This window comes from Nannobrachium achirus (assembly GCF_963921795.1).
Source record: "Nannobrachium achirus genome assembly, chromosome: 4".
Lineage (NCBI taxonomy): Eukaryota > Metazoa > Chordata > Actinopteri > Myctophiformes > Myctophidae > Nannobrachium > Nannobrachium achirus.
This window is the reverse complement of record NC_137813.1, coordinates 64,228,960-64,253,663: the sequence shown is the minus strand read 5'-3', so window position 1 is coordinate 64,253,663 and position 24,704 is coordinate 64,228,960. Positions and strand designations below refer to the sequence as shown.

General features: G+C 41.2%; 1 protein-coding gene across 1 annotated transcript; it reads right to left on the bottom strand.

Annotated features, from left to right (window-relative positions):
- Positions 1 to 260: 260 nt before the first annotated feature.
- On the bottom strand, positions 261 to 24,704 carry LOC308284194 (C-type mannose receptor 2-like). The gene is made up of 12 exons (XM_080724743.1): positions 24,640 to 24,704; positions 23,474 to 23,573; positions 23,245 to 23,284; positions 22,691 to 22,887; positions 17,198 to 17,623; positions 7,895 to 7,990; positions 3,771 to 3,872; positions 3,521 to 3,560; positions 2,870 to 2,961; positions 1,995 to 2,131; positions 1,142 to 1,245; positions 261 to 546 (listed from the first exon to the last, which is right to left on the bottom strand). The coding sequence occupies exons 2-12, from the start codon at positions 23,535 to 23,537 to the stop codon at positions 408 to 410; spliced, it is 1,437 nt and encodes a 478-aa protein (XP_080580869.1). The 5' UTR covers positions 23,538 to 23,573; positions 24,640 to 24,704; the 3' UTR covers positions 261 to 407.

Here is a 24,704-nt window from a genome sequence, read left to right as displayed (position 1 = left end):
AGTAAGTATTGCACATGTATTCCGTATAGGACTGGACCACACATGGACATATGACATCATCAACATGACAGGAGCATTCCCTATTGAGTGATTTAGTATTATCAGGTTATTATCAGGTTATCAGGTTCATTACCAGACTATTGCAGAAGAGAGAGACACTGGAGCTAGCATTCTGTATTCTTCACAGGTCAGTAGACTTGTTAATAAATAGGCTACAGCAATACTGTTGTCCATTAGAGTTTTATTAAATACTCCCACTGCTAAGTTTACAAGTTACTAAAAAGCTGGATTACAATAGTGTAAATTATGAATGAATCACTAACATATACAAGGTGTTTTGTCACATGTACTGTACAGTACAGCTGTGGCATTAAATTACACACAGGGATATTGTTGCACTTAAACCTCTACGGCAGGGGCAGGGCTGTAGATTTCTCGCAGATTGCGGCATATTTGGATGAACATGGCCAATTGCGCCAACCGCTCCCACCGGATGCACAGTTCCAGTCTGTATCTTTAAGATATTTCCATCCACTTTTCCAGTACCTGCACAATAAACAGCAATGTATTTGAACCACATCCACTCACATACATAGGGCATTCACGAATAGTGATTTTTAGTATTCGAATTATTCGACCTCAAAGTATTCGAATTGTCGAATATTCGACAGGACTGGCCAAATTGTCAAATATTAAGTAAGCAAGAGGCGAACATTGTGAAAATAGCCGATCTACATGCTACATGTAGATCAGCTATTTTCACAATAGTTATCTGCAGAACCGAGTCACATTAAATGTAATACCTACAATTCCAAGTGCTTGTCAGGGTGGGGGTCCCCAGTTCATTATGTTTATTTTGGGGGTCACGGCCTAAAAAGGTTTGAGAACCCCTGGTATAGAGCATTAACAAATTCATCCTCCAGGGGCATTGACAACTAATTCTTATGACTTCCTATCTAGCCAAGCTTTATAAACTATATATTTTTTACAGAGAAAACAAAACAAAAAAGAAAATAAGCGAATATTCGACTTCGGTGAACAACGTTGAATAGTGACTTTGATATTCGAATATTTGGTGAATGCCCTACACATACAGTGACTTTGATAGAACTACAATAGAAGAGCAAGTACAATTTCTCACTGTGTTGTCACTGGTGTTGCATCCACCCACGTCCAGCTGCCCCCAGTCCGTGTCAGACCAATCCATGATGCAAAAACCCCAGGGTACAATTCACTGATGAATTCCTGATCAATTGCACATGATTAAATCATCATTTATTGTATCCAATACATTCACTTCTTCACAGTATAATGGATTTAGATCACACACACACACACACACACACACACACACACACACACACACACACACACACACACACACACACACACACACACACACACACACACACACACACACACACACACACACACACACACACACACACACACACACACACGTCAATTGGGTATGGCAGGGGTATGCAGCTGCCATACCCTGAGGGGGAAATAAAAGTTACTTTTAAATATAAATCCATGAATGTCTCTTTGTCTATCTACACTGGTTATTATGTTGTTAAATTACAGTAAAATAACTACAAATGCAATTGTATTCTTCCCATCTTGACAAAATGATATATTCTCAGGTTCCGCAGGTCAGCTGCACAGGTGCAATGCATTATTGTTAATTGTGGCACGTTTACTAACATGCCAAGTTTAGCTGCACTTGAACAACCGTTCCAGGCTGCCATATCCAGTCCAAGAAACCGTAGGATTTTTTTTTTTTTCAGACATTGTGAAAATAGCCGATCTACATGCTCACAACGCCTCGCGCTGCTGAGCATGTAGATCGGCTATTTTCACAATAGAACTGTGTTACAAAATGTAATGCCTCTTTTCCATGAACACACACACACACACACACACACACACACACACACACACACACACACACACACACACACACACACACACACACACACACACACACACACCTGTTCTTCTTTATTGTTAATGACCACCAGATCAGCTCCTAGATTCAGACAGTCTTCTCTACTTTGCTGCCATGTTTTCCCCTCAGTAGTTCTGTAGTAACTTTTGTCTCCAAACGTCTTCCATCCACACACCGCGTCTAAAAAAACATCAAACAGGAGATTTACTGATGGATTTTCCATGTACTGATAATCATTTCTAACAGATAGTTGTAATAATTGCGACCAAAGGTTGCCGTTTACTATGAGAAACGTCACAGCTTGTCCGCGTCCATCCACGTACGTGTACACATTTTTACTGTCTATGCGTTTGCCGCTCTGACATCATGCTCTGATGTCAGGGGAACAACTCTAACAGAATTGATTTGCCGCTCTGACATCACGCTCAGGCTTCACTGTGATGTCACACTAACAGAATCCCCTTTTATGCCCATATATGGAGTTCCCTGATGTCATCAATATTAATGATGCCCTGTTAGAGAGATCCCTGTGATGATAGGGGGAACAGATCCCTTTTATGCCCATATATGTAGATATGGAGATCCCAGTGATGCCAAGGGAACAAATCTCTTTTATGCCCATATATGGAGATCCCTGATGTCCACATCCGTGATGTCCACATATCTGATGTCCACATCCGTGATGTCCACATATCTGATGTCCACATCACTGTGGCGCTTGTCTAGGCGTCACAGCGTCTTACTATTAATAGTAGTCAAAGATTAAGTGGAGTGTGGAGGGTAAAACTATCAATGCTGTTTACATTTAAAGTATTTAATTGTTTTTGGATACTTCTACGGCGCTACATCCCAGAGGCATTATATGACCTCATTCATGAGATGGCAATGAAGGAAGAAAAACTGTGATGTCACACTCACCACAGAACGTCCTCCGCTCTTGGGTCAGTTGGTTGTAGCTGGTCTGTAGCTGGTCAAAACGGCTCTGTAATCCCTCACACTCTAGGGGCGTGCTGGGGGTCAGATAGACAGATAGACAGAGATTGGCTATTTTCAAATGGCTGTTATGTATATACGTAGGGCTGAAGTGGTCATGTTTTTGAAGCGGTGAAAGCCGCTTCCAAGGAGTGGCTTTGTCTGTCCCGTACATGTCCCGTGCATGCAGAATTGAGGATTGGTCAAGCTTCACATGACAATTTGGCCCTCCAGACAAAATCATCCATTCATTCAGAATTCATAAAAAATATAGATAGAAAGTATAGATCTAGAACACAGAATGTATAGATCTAGAACACAGATTTCATAGCTCTAGAACACGTATAGAATAAAAATTCACCGCTTCACTTCGGACCGAGGTTTGAATGATTTGGTTTTTTAATGATAACCAAATCAAAGTAAATTCTAACTAGAAGTTTTCAAATAATTGCAGTGGAGTAAAACAGTATTTGCCTCTCAGGTGTAATGGAGTAGAAGTAAAAGTAATGAAAATTGGAGAAACCCCAGTATAAGTAAATAGCCGATCTACAAGCTCACAAAGCTTGTAGATCAGGTTCTTTAGTCAGGCTGTTGTACCTGGCCCGTCGTTCACGGCCTCTCTCCATGTTAGAATGATCTGTATGGAAACAAAATGTACAGCATGTGAGATTCACTGAGTCTATTCATCTATTTAAAATAAGAAATGTAGACCTACTATAGCCTGTCAATTGCTATCAAACAAACTACATTTTAACATTGTTGTTTACATTATATTTAGGCTATACACACACATATGAACACACACACACACACACATGCGTGCGCGCGCACGGGCACACACTCTTGCCTGGGGGAGCTGCCATCACAATCACAGCAGCACAGAGCAACAGAGTTAAAACCTTCATGTTTAGCATGTTCTCCTCAACACGTCTGGTAACAAAACACACACCTGAGGAAAAACAACAACAATGATGCTTTAGTCCATGTAGACATACTAAAGAAATGCAAGTACAGAATAGAAACACATGCAACTCATTGCAATTATTGCATAGTCTAACCAATAGGCCTATTTACTGTATGTCACGATATGAGGGGATTTTATGCAGGGCCGGTTCCTGGCATAAGCAACATAAGCGGTCGCTTAGGGCCACAACCATAAGGGGGCCACATCACAGGGAGAAGACTGCAACGCGTTTTGAGCTTGTAGATCAGCTATTTTTCACTATATGCATTGTGGAGAGAGTGTGAAGTGGCCCTCTCGGAATACTGATATATTATTGATTTCAGCTGTTACCCACTTTAATTACTTCAGTCTATAGTAGTAGCATAATGACTAGTGCTATAGTCTTTTTTGTCAATGTATTTGCATTTCATATAGTTAACATACAAACATATAAATGTATTTGAAATTAAATAATAATGTTAGTTTTCAGGATTCCAGTTAAAAAAATAGCTAAAATGAATACAGGATTCCAATTTAAAAAAATGAGAAAATAATGGATCAACGCAATGCTTGTAGATCTATTTTTCTGGAGTGATTGTGAAATATAGTGTCCCTCTCCATCATCTAAGTTGCCCACTCCACCCTATCCAAATGCTACTTATTATTTTAATGTGCAATAAAATTAAGATCTCACACAAGACACAACAGAATTGAAAATATGCCACATACTGTAGAGTTGAATAGGCCTACAAGTTGCAATTTGAGACCAAAAGAACACAGGATGAAGGTGTGTGATGCTTTGTATGAATCTGATTCAAATCAATTGTTGTTTTTTCTTGTTATAACATTACACTCATGTTTTTGGACAAATGAAACAGTGTCTAAAAATAGATATGTATTATAATAGTTATATCTTGGTTTTGAAATGTTTTTCATTAGAGCATAGGCCTACATGTTTCTGTTTTAATAGCTTTTAACTAACCAGAGAGAATGATCTAATAATGTTTTACCTCCATTGTAAACTTTATTGTGTGTTATAGGTAGAACTGTCTGATCTGTGCCAAAATGCAGATTTCTATGCATTTCTGGGGTTTTGACCGCCACTCAAAACCCCCATTTTTTTCCGGCCGCCCGCCTTGTGGGCAGCCAGGATTTATCCCGTATTTGAATCTCTGGGAGTTGGCAACCCTATGTGTGTAGTTAGTAGATACATGCTTGAGTGCTAACAACAAACACCACATGTTCTACTAGATAGAAGAAGACATTATTATTTATAACTTTGGTTTTGCCGATTCAAAGACAGTTAATAAGTGCGCGCGTCCGTCAGTGGGGGGCCACCTAAAATAATCTTGTTTAGGGCCACCTGAACCCTAGAACCGGCCCTGATTTTATGGACCCAGGTGCAGATACGATCAGACAGAGGCAAAACAGTCTTAATGCAAAGGATTTAATGATGAATAAACAGGAAACAAGGAAGCAGACTGCAAGGAGAACTAAACTACACTGGGAAAACTAAACTAAGGACATTCAGACATATGGCAGGAACAGAACATACTCACAGTGACAAAGACTAATAAACTGGCAAGGGGCAAACTTAAACACAGGACTTAAATATACACATGACTAACAAGACACAGGTGAACTCAAAGACAATCAACACAGGGATTGGCTGGGAGACTAACAGGACACAGGAGGAGAAAACTAACAATCACAAGCAGGTAAGACAAGACAGGAAACAATAACTGGGCAAAAAACAGGAAACACTAGGAGAATACTACAAAATAAAGGTTCAACAAAATAAAACATGACAGTTCATGACACTGTACCAATACTAGGCCTACTACTGTACTACTACTACTACTACTACTACTACTACTAGGCTACTACCCCTAAATGTGCAGGCCATGATGTGGTGCGTTGTGAGTGAATCTGCTATTTTCAAGTTTTTCTTATTTTTTTTATTTTTTTTGATTTGTTTTTTCTAAATGTTTTCTATTCAGACCCTTATTTTACTTCCCAAAACACAATAATCATTCTCATACAATTCATTCGTGTTTAAGGACCATAATGATGAGATACTTGGGGCCCTATTTTCATCCATCCCTTACCCCATATCCCTTAACTTCTTTACCTTTTTTACTATTTTGAAAAACATTTTAAAACATTTCAAATAGCGGATCTACATCAACACGTTGTGAGCTTAGATCAGCTATTTGAAATATTTAAAAGTGTTTTTCAAAACAGTAAAACATTTCAAAAGAGTTAAGGGATAAGGGGTAAGTAGTGATGCGCGGATCAGGTTTTTTTCATAACCCGCACGGCCCACAGCCCGCACGGAACGTAACCCGCCCGCCCGCAGAACGATATATAAATCAACGAATCCGCCCGCCCCACAACCCGAATTTAAAAAAAAGATGGTATATCATCTCCACAATAGCTCATCTTTATATACGGCTCTTATAAGTACCCAAAGTCGCCTTACAGAAAGGTTTACAGTAGCACAATATTGTCATAGGCTAAATAAACAAACGTGTTTGTTGGGGTCAATTAAACAAGATGAGCCGAGTGCTTCAGAGTTTAGCGTGGTATCTCCAGTCTTGTCGTGTTTGAGGTGCAAGAAGTTAATATCGGATTAAATCAGCAAGGGATCCCATCGGGAGGTTCTTCTCGCACACTCAGAGCCAAGGAGTGTGCTCACGTTGTGTCAAATGTTGGCAAAATGTGGTTCGCGGCCCCAACAGGAGCGGAATTGGGACAGTCCTCGCACCAAGGAGCGGAGGAGAAACCTTGCACCTCTCTGGCGCATTTTAAAACTCGCTCGCTCGTGCTCGTATTCAAACGTTGTATTCTTATTCTTATAGGCCTACTCTTATTAAGAATAAAAGGCAAATAAGAACAGGTGATTATTCTTATTTATTTTTTGCACATGAGAGTGGTGATAAGCTGACCCGCCCGCCCGCCTCCCGCCAAATGAGTCTGAAACCTTGACCCACCCACCAGCATGCGGGCGGGTTGGCGGGCGGGTGGAGGCACCAGGTCGGCCAGCGCATCACTAGGGGTAAGGCATATGGACTAAAATAGAGCCCATACAGTATAGCCAACCTCGGTAACCGGTAATGTCGCCGGAAAGTTGTATTGTATTTGTTTTTCTGAGAATAAGGTTAGAAGTAACTCTAGGATTACGCTTATCTTTCTGAGGTTAAGATTAGGAATAGGGTTAGGTTTTGGCACCGTTTTACTGAGATTAAGGTTAGGAATAAGGTTAGGTTTAACCGTTTAGGCATAGTTTACTGTTAAGGATCTGAATTGAAAATAACATAAAGCCTTGCCTTACCAGAGTTTCCTTTTAGTTCACATTGTATCAGTGAACTACTGTCATGAAACTGTACCTTTTCCTATCCAAAACGTCTAATAAATACCTAAATCAATCAATCAAAAGGCATAAACCATCAGCCCAGGCGAGTTTCTTCCCGGCGACTCATCTGGTATTCGCCTTCCTCTGTATGTCTACAAGGCCAATCAATCTCTCCTAGTTGCTTGATCAATCAATCAATCAAGTACAAAAAAAATAAAGAAAGAAGAAAAAAAAATAACAATTGCACACAAAAAAGTCAAAAGGAAGCTTATATCCAGTGGTGTAAATTAACTGTAGTATTTCCAATTTTCAGTACTTATTGTACTTTTATTCCACTAGAATTATTTGAACATACATACTGTACATATACCACTTCAGCCCAATGTTCACTTCGGTCATCTGCAAAAAGCCGATACAAGCTCACAATACGTAGTGGTGGGAGCTTGTAGATCTCTCTCTCTAGTCTAGGTCGTCCTCAGACGAGCCCTCCATCAGATTTTCAAAAGCTCTTTATTCATTTTATACATTTGAAAACTTGTGAAATGGGACATTCTGCATACTTTCTGCTTTCTTTGTTTTTTTACACCAATTAATGTTATACTTTTGAGAGCCCCACAGATTATAATCACCCAAAGAGAGTCTGGAAAAAAAAAAGAAAAACTCCCATATCTACTGGGTGAAGTACAGCAATGTGCAAGGCAAGCACAGCAGTGTGAGCTGTTGTGACAGGAGAAGGATGACCATTGAAATACAAACACCCTGAGGTCTGCTAAAGTAAAATGTGTTCTCTTGCTCTATTGCACAGTTTATATTGATACATACTGTAGAACTTGGCTTTGTACATACAGTACAAACAAACAACAGCACTTACACATACTGAACTTTGTCTATTTGATTTGACTGTGCCTTCCTGTCATTTGACCAGTTCTCTATTCTCTCTTTCCCCATTCTGACTATTCCTGTAACAATTTGCACATACTGGACTTTGTATAGCTGTCAATCAATCAATTCTTGGAGAACTTACTGAGGGTTAAGACTGTCTCTCATATAGTGCAGCGATTACAAAAATAAAACCAGTGACATGTCTCAAAAATAAACATAGTTTGCACGGCCTGTCAATGCCCCTGGATTTCCCAGGAGTCTCCTGGATTTTGACCCCATCTCCTGGGAATCTCCTGGATTGGCAAATCTCCTGGATTTCTCCTGGATTTGGTATCAAACTCCCAAAATTCACCAGAACACAGTAAATTACATCTACTATGTTAACATTTTTCTTTAGGGATGGGGGTGCAATACGTGCAACAGATATTCACTTAAGTAACGACTTAAAGATGAGAAGTCATTATTAAAGATGTCTTACTTTCTTCAGTCATCACATCTGTACACCTACATTTGGCATTTTAAGGCTGAAATTGTACCCATGCAAGTAAAGCAAGCCTGATAAAAGTATCAAACTTGCATAAAATTCACCAGAACACAGGAAATTAAATCTACTATGTTAAACTTTTCCTGGGGGTGGGCCCCCAGACCCCCCGCTTTAGGGGTGGGGGCAATGCATGTAAGATCATACAGATATTCACTTAATACCCAGGGGGCAAACCAGCCTTTTTTTAGGAAACCTGCATTTGCCCCGACATAAAAGGTTGTCCACCAGAAATATTATCTATGACCCAGTAGGATCACAACCTATATGGACAACCCGGTCAATTTGTTCGGAAAAGTTCCAATATGGCCGCCTCAATATTAGCCCCTATTAGTTTTAATGGGGGGTGAATAGGGAAGACATTTAAACTGAGGGATATTTCCACGAAACTTCACAGGTTGATCAATGGTATACATATGAACATTTTTTGTATTGCAAGTTTCCATGAAATCCAATATGGCCGCCATAACATGGCCTCCATAATATAAGCGCCCAGAAAATAGGTTTGGCTCTAACTTCTGAACCAGATGAGCTAGAAATGCAAACTTGGTGTCTATTTCATGGTGTCTGACCATGGGAGACTCAATGGAATAGCTAATTTTATTATTGGGTGTGTCTGGACCTTTATTGTGCATATTTGCAAGATGGTGGACTCCCAAAATAGAGCTTTAACATAATTTCTACCATGATTGTTGACTGCTTTTGCAAATACAAGCAATATGAATCCATTTGCTAAGATTTATGGCACAGAAGGGACTTATACCTGTATTATTCTTGAGTTTGCATGTTGTCAAAATGGCTGTAAACGAGATATTATATTTCCTGTCCGATTCTACTGTATGTAGTTGTAGCAATGACTTCAGATAAAATCAGAGACCAAAACAATGTATCTTAGAAATTATTTTTTTATTTAAAAAATTAATAAAAAAGAGAGAGATTATCTCAATGAAATGAATGCAACTGCCTTTTTGGGTCTTTCACACATAGACATGCACATGCTTTCCAACAACTTCAGCTTCAGGGAAATTATAATGAACACATGATTAAAACAGGCTGCATTATAATGCAAATAATTGCTAGTCACTATCACTGTCATGTGTACCTATCCTGCTGCATCTTGTCTCCAGTCCTTGGCAACGACACCCCAAGTAGCATGCAATTCCCTTCTTCGCACATGAACAGTTTTTCTGGCAGCCTTTGATACAGCTACATGATATTGCCTTGTCCATTGATATAGGCCAGGCTGGCTCTGTAGATGGACAGGGGACTGCCTTCCCATGGCGGCAGCATGATATAGGCATCTATATCATGCTGCCACCCACCTCCTAGAGTAGACCTTCCAGAGCTGTGGGTGAGAACAGAGCAGGATGCATATCTTCCTATCCATCACATGGTCTCAGCCCTTGGACTCGCACAGTGTCGTGCCCTGCCCTTTATTCACAGCCTGAGTGGCAGAGATACCACCAGCTATCCCTTTTTCACTGGAAAGAAGGCATGGTTCAAGACCAGCATGGGTCTAGATCTCCCTGCACTTCAGGAGTTTGGTGAAAATTCCTCTTATTCCCTCTCAGAGGATGTCAAGAATCAGGCTAGAGACCTCACGATAGCTGTATATGCATCAAAAGCTGACCATTCGGAGGACTTTGACCTGGCAAAGCTGAGAGTGTACAAGTTCCTAAATAACCGATCAACCCTGTTGAAGCTGCTGCCACCTACAGAAAATGCCTTTGGCCTGCACCTGAAAAGAGCTGCTCTTGCAGCCATAATAGATAAAACTGCACACATCGCGAAGCCAGACATCCCTTGCTTCACTGAATATGGATGGTCTCTCAGTGATGGGAAGGCAGTCCCCTGTCCATCTACAGAGCCAGCCTGTCCTATATCAATGGACAAGGCAATATCATGAAGCTGTATCAAAGGCTGCCAGAAAAACTGTTCATGTGCCATCCATCCATCCATCCATCTTCAACCGCTTATCCGGAATCGGGTCGCGGGGGTAACGGTTCCAACTGAGACTTCCAGATTTCCTTATCCTGCGTAACTTCCTCCACTCCCTCTGGGAGTATACCGAGGCGTTCCCAGGCCAGTCTGGAGATATAATCCTTCCATCTGGTCTTAGGTCTGCCACGGGGTCTCCTCCCAGTGGGACGTGCATCGAGGACCTTCCTAGGAAGGCGCTCGGGGGGCATCCGTACTAGATGCCCGAACCACCTAAGCTGACTCCTTTTTCAAGTGAAGGAGCAGCGGTTCTACTCCAAGTCTCTCTCGGGTGATTGAACTTCATGTGCGAAGAAGGGAATTGCATGCTACTTGGGGTGTCGTTGCCAAGGACTGGAGACAAGATGCAGGATAGGTACACATGACAGTGATAGTGACTAGCAATTATTTGCATTATAATGCAGCCTGTTTTAATCATGTGTTCATTATAATTTCTCTGAAGCTGAAGTTGTTGGAAAGCATGTGCATGTCTATGTGTGAAAGACCCAAAAAGGCAGTTGCATTCATTTCATTGAGATAATCTCTCTCTTTTTTATTAATTTTTTAAATAAAAAAATAATTTCTAAGATACATTGTTTTGGTCTCTGATTTTATCTGAAGTCATTGCTACAAGTAGAATCGGACAGGAAATATAATATCTCGTTTACAGCCATTTTGACAACATGCAAACTCAAGAATAATACAGGTCCCTTCTGTGCCATAAATCTTAGCAAATGGATTCATATTGCTTGTATTTGCAAAAGCAGTCAACAATCATGGTAGAAATTATGTTAAAGCTCTATTTTGGGAATCCACCATCTTGCAAATATGCACAATAAAGGTCCAGACACACCCAATAATAAAGTTAGCTATTCCATTGAGTCTCCCATGGTCAGACACCATGAAATAGACACCAAGTTTCCGTTTCTAGCTCATCTGGTTCAGAAGCTAGAGGCAAAACCTATTTTCTGGGTCCTTACATTATGGCGGCCATATTGTGGCGGCCATATTGGATTTCATGGAAACTTGCAATACAAAAAATGTTCATATGTATACCATTGATCAACCTGTGAAGTTTCGTGGAAATATCCCTCAGTTTAAATTTCTTCCCTATTCACCCCCCATTAAAACTAATAGGGGCTAATATTGAGGCGGCCATATTGGAACTTTTCCGAACAAATTGACCGGGTTGTCCATATAGGTTGTGATCCTACTGGGTCATAGATAATATTTCTGGTGGACAACCTTTTATGTCGGGGCAAATGCAGCACACCTTCCTTTGCCCCCTGGGTATAATGACTTGTGTACACCTACATTTGGCATTTTAAGGCTGAAATTGTAGCCTGATAAAAGTATCTAACATGCACAAAACTCAACAAAACACAGTAAAATATATATCTGTTAAGAAGTTTTGGGGAGAGGACCCCCAGACCCCGGTTGGGGAGTTCCGCACATCCCCCAAAAAAAATAGATCTCTTTGATTCTGACAGTCCAATGTTGATATGCCCACCAGGGCCCAGAATTTGGTGCGACACCCCTGGTTGCAATAGTGGAGTCTAGGAGAGATGAAGGCATCTCTGGGGGAGAGACAGGCCTTGACCTTAGCCTATATTAGCAACTGGAAACAGCTGGTTCTGACCACGGTGCTGACCTAATTTGAAATGCAGTTTTGTGAGGTGATATTAAGAATAAAAATATATGAACAAACCTTCAGCAGTATCCCCATCTGCATAACATAAAAAGTATGAATGTGCAATGAGTCATTATACAACACATTTTGCCATGAACCCCCTGGAAGTGCCCCTCAAGTGCCCCTGGGGGTCCCAACCCTGGACCCCACTTTGAGAGCCACTACCAGTGATGACTTCACTTCATGTTCATAATAATTGGTCCTCACTAATTTTCAAGATAAAATAGCACAATTCTTTTCGACTCTGTCTGTGTCTCTTAGTTAGGAGAGCTGTGGGTAGTTCAAAAATCCGTCTGCCAGTGACATCACCGTTTAGATTTTTTCTTTTTTATATTTAGATTTTTATTATCACAAGAACAATGACTTCCATTATAACATACTTTACTTTATACTTTATTTGTTTATTTAGACGGGACAATGCATATTAATGAACACTACATAAATGCAATGTAAATACACCGGAATTAGCAAGAGTGCTACATTTCATCCGTAGTCCCCAAATGAAAACAAAACAACACATACCAACAACAGTAACCTTACATCAGGAGAAGGCATTTAAAACATATACATACAAGTACTATACTATTCCACCTGTAAACAAAAACAACACATACTGGCACCAGATACCCTATATTAGAAAAAGGATCATTAAAAATATACATACATACTACTATACTATGTATAGACCATAGTAATTCGTACAGGCATCAAATATTTTCTTATAGGTGGTTACATGTTTGTGAGCGTTTTAGCCATTGCTTCAACTGCCTTTGCAACTTTTTAGGAATAGAAAGCCTGCAGTTATTAGCTTACATTCCCCATCAAGGATTCCCCGTGTGGGCAGGTTTCTGAACTGCCCACAGCCCCATGAGACACCGGCCGAGTAGAAAATAATTGTGCTATTTTATCATGAACATTAGCGAGGATCAATTTTATGAAGAAAAGGTGAAAAGTGGTGAAGTCGTCCTTTAAACAGAGATGGGAAAAGTACTCACGTTCTGTACTTAAGTAAAAGTAAAAGTACTTGTGAAAAAAACGACTTTGGTAAAAGTAAAAGTACTCATTCCAAATAATTACTCAAGTAAAAAGTAAAAAGTACGTGCTTTGAAAAGTACTTTTAAAGTAAAAGTAAAAGTATTTTTACCGTATATTTCTAGAATTTGAAGGATATTAAAATTAAAGGATCACCACCAAACATACGTCTTAAAACTGGCCAAGAATTGGTTTCCTACTATGATGTGAAATCTAAATGCAGCAGTGTTTTTTTTTAGATGTGTTTTTTATTATTATAAAAAATATATGTATATCCCACGATTTTGTAACCTATTTTTTTAAATGCCAATTGACCACCAAGTAGGCCTACACCATTATGACTGATGTTAAAATACAGATAAGGTTTCCTAATAAGAATGTCGTTTTCATTGTTCAATTATAATTATAATACATCTCACATCCACAGACAGACAGATGTCTGCCTGTTATACTTTAAGATGTTTTGCATGTCTGTCAGAGGACCCCAATGTAAACAAGCCATACAGACTGTAGGTGCGTTTGCTATGAGAACTGCTAATCAAGTATGCAATCAATCAATTCAAACAAACGCATGCATATGAGGGCACGCGCGCTCGCGCTCTCTCTCTCTCACTCACACACACACACACACACACACACACACACACACACACACACACACACACACACACACACACACACACACACACACACACACACACATGCTAAAGGCTTTTGCGAGGCAAAGATGACCGAAGCTACAACAGTTGTGCAGAGTCTGCAGAACGTTTCACTTTTTCCATACAGAACTTTATCCAGCATGAGATAAAAAGCAATGGCACTGACTCACCTAAGCTTCGGAGGTTAAAAAATAACGCATTTCCAACGCGTGTGCATTACAAGAGCAGCATGGCAAAGTCTTGTGTTTATAATCCATAGTAGTTATAATCCACGTGTATTCATTGTTGACATGTTTGAAAGCTGTGACGAGATGAATGGTTTACAGTATGATGGTAGAATTAAACCATCTTCCTTCCTCTTCCTCTGAATACCGTGGATTTCAAAATAAGAGCATGGGGTATTAGGCTAGCTATTATGTAGGATTAATGATTAGTTTTATTTGGTAGTCTAGCTACAGGAAGTAAATAGACCGGTGCTTTCCTACTTGACACAGTGACTCTCACTCTGGCCAGTAGCAGAGCGTCACCACCGCAGCCTCTATGAATGATGATCAAGCGCTTTAATCATTTTGTTTGATCTGCCACGCATCGGCGCAACATTAACATAAAACCAAAGTAGCGAGCCTGTTTTGAAAATGTAGCGGAGTAAAAGTACAGATACGTGTGTTAAAATGTAACTGATAAAAGTAAAAAGTACCCAGAAAAATAATTACTCAGTAAAGTACAAAGTACTGAAAAATGTACTTCGTTACAGTAACGAAGTATTTGTACTTCGTTACTTCCCATCTCTGCCTTTAAAGGCCCATCCGACAGAACCTCTGCTCTGCTCTTCGCATCGGGCTGTTATAGCGCCACCAGGAGTCCGATTTCTGATATTACTCCTATACAGATTTTGTATAAAATCGATATGCAGTATCTCTGTTGCTCTAAAGTCATGTGATCAAGACAGATCTGTCCCATTGACATTCCATTCTGACTGGCTGTGGCTATGATTGGCTTCCAAACTTTTTGTGTCCGATTAAGAGTCCATGTAAACGGGGCTACTGAACCCCTAATTTCTCCCAGCTGGTTGGTGCCTTGCATGGTTTCCTCCGCCATCGGTGTATGAATGTGTTTGTGAATGGGTGAATATGTAAAGTGCCTTGGATAAGGCGCTATATAAATGTAGGCTCGTAACAGCCAGCCTCTCCCCTCATATAAATGCACAATTTACCATTTATGCAGGATTTAAATGTTTTGTGTGGAGTAGTTCTACCCAGTGGCGTGTAGATGGCAGTGTATGCTTAGTCATTGTGGGGCAATTGCACATGTAATTTCTTTTTTTCCCCTCTTTTGTTAATACTTTATTACAGGTTTATACGATACATGTTATTCATTTCATCCATATTGTAGCTTACAAGTTTTCTTCACTTGTTTAATTAATCCTGCATTTATTTATTTTTATTTTGTATACACAAACAGAAATTAATAATAAAAATAAATACAGAGAAATAAGAAAAGGGTAGATGAGTAGAAATAAGAGAGAGAAAAAAGAATAAAGGTGGGGCATGACAGATGGACTAATATCAGTCCAGTTCCATTTGTAATTTCGATCAAATTCTCTGGAGATTAGGAAAACAATACATTTTTGTAAACTTCAGAGTATAACACATCAGAAAATGCATGATTCCATTTGCACTGAAGCCAATATGGTGGCCAACTTGGATTTTGAAAAATGGCAACCTTTGAATATTAGTTTTCCAATATCTCGACTTCTAGATTATGTAGGATCATCTAATTATAAATATTCAGATACAGGCAGGGGTCAAAAACGGGCATAAATACAGGTTATAGTAAGCAAGAATAGATCAGCAGGCAAAGGATAGTGGCATAGGCAATACATACACTGAAACAGTCAAGCTTATAGCAATAGCAAGAACACAATATTATCATTGCAGTCACTAGCCAATGTATCTTGACAGCCTTCATCGTTTTGGAAGTCAGTACTACACTGATATAATTCGATAGAGGGTAGCTCCACTGATGTGCAAGAACATCTATGTGACAGTCTGCTTGGATGACCTCTGACCATATCAATGATTGCAGGGAGAGACTAATTAGTTTCAGCTAGCCATCCTCGTCCTTGTAATAGCCATTGTTGAGTGGGTTAAGGAACTCCTGCTGAGCTATGTGTGCCTGACTCTACACTCTGGCCTCGGTATGGACTCTTAGGACATGCTGCTTAAGAGCACCAAGTGTGAGTGGAAGCTTGTCCCCTTCTGCATTGTGTGTGTAGACCACCATGTAGAAAGCTCTGTGTTCCCAGTGTTGTCTGCTCCTGTAAAGGCATGAAATCCTGGCAAAGCTTTTACTTCTATAAGCTGTTTACTTTCTCATGACCAAACAAATGCTGGTCTGACATCAAAGACATTTTAATGCAGCTTGTCATTGCGTCCGCTATAGGACACACAGATAGTAACAGTTAACTGCACTTTGAAGCCAATAACCATGTAGAAGCAGACACTTTGTTGATCCACCTTGCAGTTCTGGCTTCACATAGCAAACTCTTTGATGCACAGCTCATGTTCTTCTCCTCAGACACAGATGTGTTGTCCTCAAGGCTCTGAAGATGCTTTCTTAAACCAGTGATGTAACAGAGGATGTTCAAACTACAGTAGCTACGTTTGTATAGTACTGCATACTTACCAAAGGGGAAACACCCCTGAGCTGTGATGGCATCTATTCTGCAAACACATGGCAGAAGAGGACAAGCTTCCACCCACACTTGGTGTTCTTACGCAGTATAAAGTCCATATCAAGGCCAGAGTGTGGAGTCAGGCACACGTAAATAAATTATACAAAACATTATAATAATTTAGAAGTAGTGAAAATAGCTGCTCTACAAGCTGTGGGCTGAAATTATACCAGTAAACACATTATTATATTTCATGCACTTTTATTGGGGGGCAGACCTCCATTCAGAAACACCCCTACTTAGAAACATCCCCATTCAGAAATACCCCCACTGAGGTCAGGGTTTAGGTTAGGTTTAGGTGACACCTCCATTTAGAATAATGGAATTCAATCTTCTGAATGGCAATGTTTCTGAATGGAGATGTGTAACTGGTACTGGGTCTGCTTTTTATTGCAGAGACCCAGGCCAGTACCAACGGGTTGAATCACACATTTCCACTCAACAGGGACACTTTTATGTACCAAGTACACAAACGGAAGTAAATTCAGCAGAACAGGGATAGTCATGCATGTTATCTCCACCGTATGTAATCACACAGTTTTCAGCTGCACCACCATTTGGATTACCCCTGTACCACCCCGTGTACTCCACTTTGGAGCCATCAGCCCACACCCATCTACCCTCTACGTCCAGGTCATTCAGTCCAATCCATTTGTGCAGCTGCGATGGTTCAACCTTCTGGATCAGGGTTCGGATAAAGTTGAGCTCCTCCTTGCTGTGGACGGATGCCAGGTGTCCACCTTGATTCCTGCAGTTCTTCTCTGCGTCCTGCCAGGTCATGTGTCTGGTTACGATGCTGAAGCAGCGGCCGTTGTAGCTGTACCAGTTCCACGGACAGTTCCCACGCTCCAGCTTCAGCTCAGCAGAGGGACTGGCGTGCACGGTGCCTACACGCACGCACGCGCACGCGCGCACAGACACACACACACACACACACACACGCACACACACACACACACACACACACACACACACACACAGACAAAAATAAAGGTGCCAAATGAGAATGATGCCATATACAGTAGAAGAGCCATTTAAAAAAAGTTCCACGACCCCCCAAACATAATCATATTTGATCTGTGTGGGACCCCCCACACTGACAAGCACTTGGAATTGTAGGCATTACATTTGGTTTGACTCGGTTCCACAGATAAATATTGTCAAAATAGCCGAACTCATAATGCCTAAAAGTCAATTGTAACTTAACTAGACCAGGTCAACCTGGTTGTGCCAGACCCCCTGTCTGTCATCATCATTTATGACATCATACCTTTTGTAGGCATGTCATCATCATGTCATCATCATATATACCCTTTATATAGAAAACCCGGACAGACCGACATTTGCTTATGTAGGCCTACCCATTTCATGGGTCTGGCAAAAATGATTACAGACCAGTCGCCCTGACATCACAGGTCATGAAGGTCTTTGAACGGCTGGTTCTGAACCTACTGAGACCGGCGGTCAGTGATCACCTGGACCCCCTTCAGTTTGCCTACCAGGCTGATATTGGGGTTGATGACGCCATCACCTACATGCTCCATAAGTCTCTCACCCATCTGGAAGATCTGGGCAGCACAGTCAGAATTATGTTTTTTGACTTCTCCAGTGCTTTCAACACTATCCAACCGTCTCTGCTTGCGGAGAAGCTTACGCTGATGGGGGTGGACAAGGGCTTTGTGGCATGGATCACAGACTACCTTTCAGAAAGACCACAGTCTGTGAGACTGCAGGGCTGCCGGTCCGATGTGCTGGTGAGCAACACGGGGGCCCCTCAAGGAACTGTGCTCTCACCCTTCCTGTTCACTCTCTATACATCGGACTTCCGCTTCAACTCCAAGACCTGTCATCTGCAGAAGTTCTCAGATGATACCGTGGTGATCAGCAAGATCTCGGGTGACAACACGGCTGAGCACGATGGTGTGGTTAGGGACTTTGTGCAGTGGAGCGAGGACAACCATCTCAAGCTCAACGCAAGCAAGACTAAGGAGATGGTGGTGGACTTCCGCACCTCCAAGAGAGTCCCCCCGGTGCCAAGCACCATTAACGGTGAGGTGGTTGAGCTCGTGGATAACTACAAATTCCTCGGAGTACACCTGAATAGTTCACTGGACTGGTCGGACAACGCGCAGGCGATTCACAGCAAGGGGAAAAGCAGGCTGTTCCTCCTGAGAAGACTGAGATCGTTTGGGGTGTGCAATAGGATGCTACAGATGTTCTATCAGTCTGTCATGGCAAGTGTCCTCTTTTTTGGTATAACATGCTGGGGTGGCAACAACAGAGCAGGTGACACGTTTAACCTAAACAGACTGGTGAAGAAAGCAGGCTCTGTCGTTGGGTCCTCTCTGCAGGGGGTGGAGGAAGTAACCAGGGTGCGCACTGCGAAGAAGCTAGATTCCATCTTGGAGAACTCCTCCCACCCCCTCCATCTAGAGATCACCAGTTACTGGAGTAAGAGAGGAAACGACCGCTTTACCTACCCAGTACGGAGATGTGAGAGATTAGGAAAATCTTTTGTACCGGCTGCCCTTAAGCTGTACAACGAGACACATAACGGACGCTTGAAAAGGTCTCCCTTCCTAACACTTACGGAACCATTGCTGTATTGACTTTGACCTCTAAGGAACTATTGCTGTATTGACTTTGACCTCTAAGGACCTTCCAGGAAGAGTGCTCATGTGCGCCTTGCGGTGACACGCTTCCTAGTTTCTTCTTTTTTCGCACTGATTTTTGACACTGCACTATTAGGTTGTTAGTGTTGGTAGTTTCTGAGTATTTTTGCTTTGTTTAACAATGACAGTGAGATACTTGTTTGCACTAACTAGCATTGACTGCTATGGTCTCTTTTGCAAGACACTTTATGTATATATACTTATATATTATTCGCCCCCTCTATTGATGCACCTTCTCTTTATTGGTACTGTACTGCTCTTGTCTTTGTTTTTGTTTTTTTCCCTCTTATCTATCTTTTCTTACGTCTCTGTAACTTTGTAAATAACTGTATACTGCTGTGCTACTTCTGGACAACTGAATTTCCCCCTTGGGATAATAAAGGTATCTATCTATCTATCTATCTAAAAAAAGCAAACCTCGGTTCGAAGTGAAGCGGTGAATCTTAGTATAGAATTGTCTGGAGAGCCGGTATGACAGCCGGTATAATAGGTTTTAAAAATATATATAAAAAATCCTGCTTGCTGGTCTCTTAGTTGTTTGTCAACTGCATCCCTCTATAATTATTTCAGTTTCTGTTATTTTTGTTGGCCTACTACATTTTTCAACTTCTGCTAGATTGTCAATGTATTTACTCTTGTCTGCCTTAATGCTCCTTTTTGCCATTCTGTTAGCATCTGTATATTCTTTGTGTGCCTTTGCTTTTGCTCTTATGCGGCTATTTGTCATTGCTGCAATAGGTGAGACCTATTGCATGTACAAGACAGATAAAACCTGAAGGCCAAATTATCATGTGAAGCTTGACCAATTCTCAAAGTATCCATTCATCTGACCGGGAGGGACACCGCACACATATTCTGGACGTACAGGACAGATAAAGCCTATTCATTCTGAACTGAAATGACCATATATGGACATGGGACACACATTTAGCTTTTTGAAAAAGCCTATTCATTCTGGACTGATATTCTGCACGTACGGGACAGAAAAAACCTGTTCATTCTGGCCTGGAGTGACCATATATGGACATGCGGTGACATACATTGTGTTTTTGAAAAACCCTGTTCATTCTGGACTGAGATCACCATATATGGTAATTAAACGGACATTCTGTTTTTGAAAAAGCCTGTTCATTCTGGACTAAAATGACCATATATGGGCGTGGGACACACAAAGCCACTCATAGGAAGCGGTTTTCACCGCTTCAAAAATGTGCAGATACGCAACATACAGTATACTTATTGTAGTTTGTACTTTTAAGGGAAAAAAGGGGGAGCGGGGAGCAGAGAGAGGGAGAGCAAGAAGAAAAGAGAAACAGAAAAGAAAAGAAAAGAAAACTAAGATATCTACAAATATACACATACTGTAGTATAATAAAACATCAGCAGGTGTGTAAGAAGCAAGAAGTTAGACATAAAGCTGCAACCATATGGCCTTAGACGGTTTGAAACCATGGTAGTGGTTCTCAAGGGGGTCCCCAGCTAAATGATTTATAGTTGGTAACCAAATGGATGCTGAGGCCGGTTCACACACAGATGTGAACCGGACGCCCCATATACACGTCCGCCCCATATACACTCCCAATAGATAGATGTTAAGTACTTTATCAATACTAGTACAAGTACTGTGCCCGGGGGTGTGCACAGCATATGCGTGCACAGTATACAATATGAGGGATTGAATGTCCCTAAGGAGTCTCAGAAGTAATGTTGGAAAACCCAGGCTGGTGCCCGTTGGGCAGAATAGTCACCATTGATGTCCAGTTGTGCAATACCCATTGTATCCGTCTGTCTGTCTGTGTGCCTTTCATGCCCATACATTATATGGAGATCTCTTATCTCTGTCTGTCTGGCTCTCTTTTATGCCCATATATGGTGTTCCGCGTCCAGGCCAGTCTGTGATGTCATCTCCAAATTTGGATACGGTAGTGATGTCAGTCATCTCCAAATTAGGTCATTGTTTCATCATGTCAGACAGACATTATTTGGGCATTGTTTCAGCATGCGGCTGTTACCATGGTGGCGACACTGTTTAATCAATATTAAGCCCATATCTGGGAATGGACATATTGTGTCAGTCTCATGTGGTCATGACATGTCAGACGACAGTCTGACATTTTGTCCAACTTAACTCATTTTGCGCCGATCCCGAGTATACTCGTGAAAAATACTCGAGTATCACATGGTGCCGATCCCGAGTATACTCGTGAAAAGTAATATATTACTGTAACGGCGGTTATATTACCGGATACAATGGCGGAAGGTCCCGAGCACATCTCCGTCGCTGATTTCTCATCATCACGGATCCACAAGCACAAAATAGTAATCCCATAACATTGAGGCAGACGGGGGATCTCATCTTTAATGTCCATTATCTCAAAACTACACTTTAGAAGCGAAGATGGAGGCAGATGCTCGCTTATATAACACATGTTGAAAAGCATCGATCCGATCCGCCATGACACCACGTAAACAATGATCGATTCCGGCACAGGACGCGATGACGTCAGACCGGAAGTGTTTACGCTGTGGACTTCTGGCCTTCAAAATAAGACAACGGGAGTGAATGCAGCCTGAGGGAGGCATCGTGGACATTTTAATCCGTTAATTTCAGGGGCTCTTAATGGGTTAAACAACCAACCAGGTCTGTGCATTTTTTGTTCAAAGTTGATCCCATCCCATTGACAGTCTTTAAAAGACAAAGACAAAGTGCCAATATTTATTTTAAGACGCAGAGGGAAAGTTGATCCCATGCCAACAGTCTGCTGTCACCCAGGCGGATGTGTGCACGTGCCCATGTGCGTGACCTCGCCCATTAGGGTGAGGTCGCTTCTCTTATACCGATACGCCTCTCTTACTGGCATATTATATCAATGCTATTTTCTACACCACACATTTATTCGGGTAAATTATGTAATTGTTTTTGGATACTTCTACGCCGCTACATCTCATTTACCGATGTTCCCTGTTGAGATTGACACAATTCACCCCGGTTTTTTCATCTCACTCACGTCACTTTGTCTGCTGAACTCAGCAACGAAATGAACAAAAATAAAAATAAAACAATTCACAGGAGGCAAACAGTGATCATCATGTGCACTGCAATGTGGTTTCAAATGCACTATATTGCAGGTGCTTTTTGAGAGTGAAAGAATAAGAAGACACGTGTGACATGTGTGATCTGGGCAGCTTAATGCCCCAGGAAATGTGACAATCTCAACAGGAAACAACGGTACATCATTCGTGAGATGGCAATGTAGGAAAGAACTGTGATGTCCTACTCACCAATGGAACTCCTCTTCCGCTCTTGGGTCAGTTGGTTGTAGCTGGACTGTAACTGGTCTCTCTCTCGGGACAGTTGGTTGTAGCTTGTCTGTAACTGGTCTCTCTCTTTGGTCAGTTGGTTGTAGCTGGTCTGTAACTGGTCAAAACGTCTCTGTAATCCCTCTAGGGCCGTGCTGGGCCTGGGAGTGCTGCTGCAGCTGGGTGTCAGACATTCATTGAAAATTACTTTAACAAAGTGGTAAGGAGGACATTATTGATGTTACGCCTAAAGGTGTGCTGTAGTTGGATATCCTGTGGTAGCCTAATCCTGTGTTGTGAAAACAGTATGCATAACGGACACAAGAACCGTCAGCGCCAATAGCCTACTCGCAGAAGTGGTGGAACATTTGGAAAAAGTACTATTTTTCAACTTAAGTAGGGCTGAACAGTACAGTACAGTATAAACTAGTATGCGGCTGTTGGAGTGAAGGTATGAAAGTATTGACAATTGGAGAAACCCCAGTAAAGTAAAGCCGATCTACAACTGATCAGGTTCTTTGGTCAGGCTGTTGTACCTGGCCCGTCGTTCACGGCCTCTCTCCATGTTAGAATGATCTGTATGGAAACAACATGTTCAACATGTGAGATCCACTGAGTCTATTCATCTATTTAATTTTGTTTACACTGCAACCTGTCAAGTGCTATAAATCAAAAATGACATTCCTTTCATTGCGGTTTACATTACATTTAGGCTATACGCACGCACAAACGCACGCACACACACGCGCAGAAACACACTCTTACTTGGAGCTGCCATCACAGTCACAGCAGCACAGAGCAAAAGAGTTACAATCTTCATGTTTAGCATTTTCTCCTCAACACGTCTGGCAACCAAACAACACACCTGAGGAAAAACAACAACAATGATGCTTTAGTCCATGCTTGAAATGCAAGTACAAAATAGAAACACATGATGCAACTCATTGCAATTATTGCATATTTTAACCATTATTTCGACTACTTCTACTGCTGGAAAGAAACAAAGTACTTGTGTACTGTTTTTAATATCTGTAACTTTACTATGTGTATTTTTTAATACATAGGACTTTTAACTAGAACTTTACTTAACATTTCTAGAAAGTGAAAAGTATGTAAGCCCTATTTCAAATATAGCGAAAATTGCCAACCTAAAGCCCATAAATATGTGGGCCATGATGTGGCGTTGTGAATGAATCTGCTATTTTCACTTTTTTTTTCTCTTTTCTTTTTAAGGGTGGGTACTCGGGGCCCAGCGGTGGGCCTGGTCGCCTGGAGCCCAGGCGGCTCTGAACAAGTTTCAAAGTCCAGAGTATCCCCAGGTCCCCGCGGAGCTTGGGGCGCGTGTCCCAGGCCACTAGCACCCGCCGAGGGGTGCTTAAGATTTGATGTGGAAAGTCTTTTTGTGTCAAAATTTCAAAATGTTTTCCATTTGTGTGTTATTTTACTTCCCAAAATCATTCTCATTCATTCACATGTTTAAGGAACATGAGACGTACTGCCTTCTTCTGTATATCAATCAAGCTCTCCTAGTTGATTTAATTTCTGCTCTGTGCAGCTTTAGCATTAAAGGAGTAGTTCACCCCAAAGATTACTTATTTTCAATCAATTATACACACCCCATGAAGCCTTTGAGGTTTGTTTGACCCGTCATCAAATTATTGGCTTAGGAATGCAACAAAAAAAGAATACGGTGATAATCTCCATGAATTCTACCCCCAATATTATGACCCCTTTTACTTTTTGTTGTTTTTAACTCATCATTCATGAATCATGACATAAGCTCTGGTTCTTTATCTAGCAGATAATACACTTATTTTAATACGTAATTGAAGCCACTCTGTGTTCTTCTTTTATGAAGCAGGGTCACCATGCAGAAACCCCAAGAAGACAAAAACAACACAATACATCACTACTAAATGTAAAGGTCTCACCTTAGAGTCAGAGTGTGTCCACAGTAGAGCTCTGTTCTCTGTTGGGCTACAGTAGCAGCTTATAA

Coding starts and splice junctions, on each gene's coding strand:
- LOC308284194 (XM_080724743.1), bottom strand. CDS start 23,537: ATGCTAAACATGAAGATTGTAACTCTTTTGCTCTGTGCTGCTGTGACT. Junction 7,991..17,197: donor TACTTCCGTTTGTGTACTTG/GTACATAAAAGT, acceptor ATTTTACTTTAG/CAGACCTCAGGGTGTTTGTA. Junction 547..1,141: donor GCAACACCAGTGACAACACA/GTGAGAAATTGT, acceptor TTTATTGTGCAG/GTACTGGAAAAGTGGATGGA.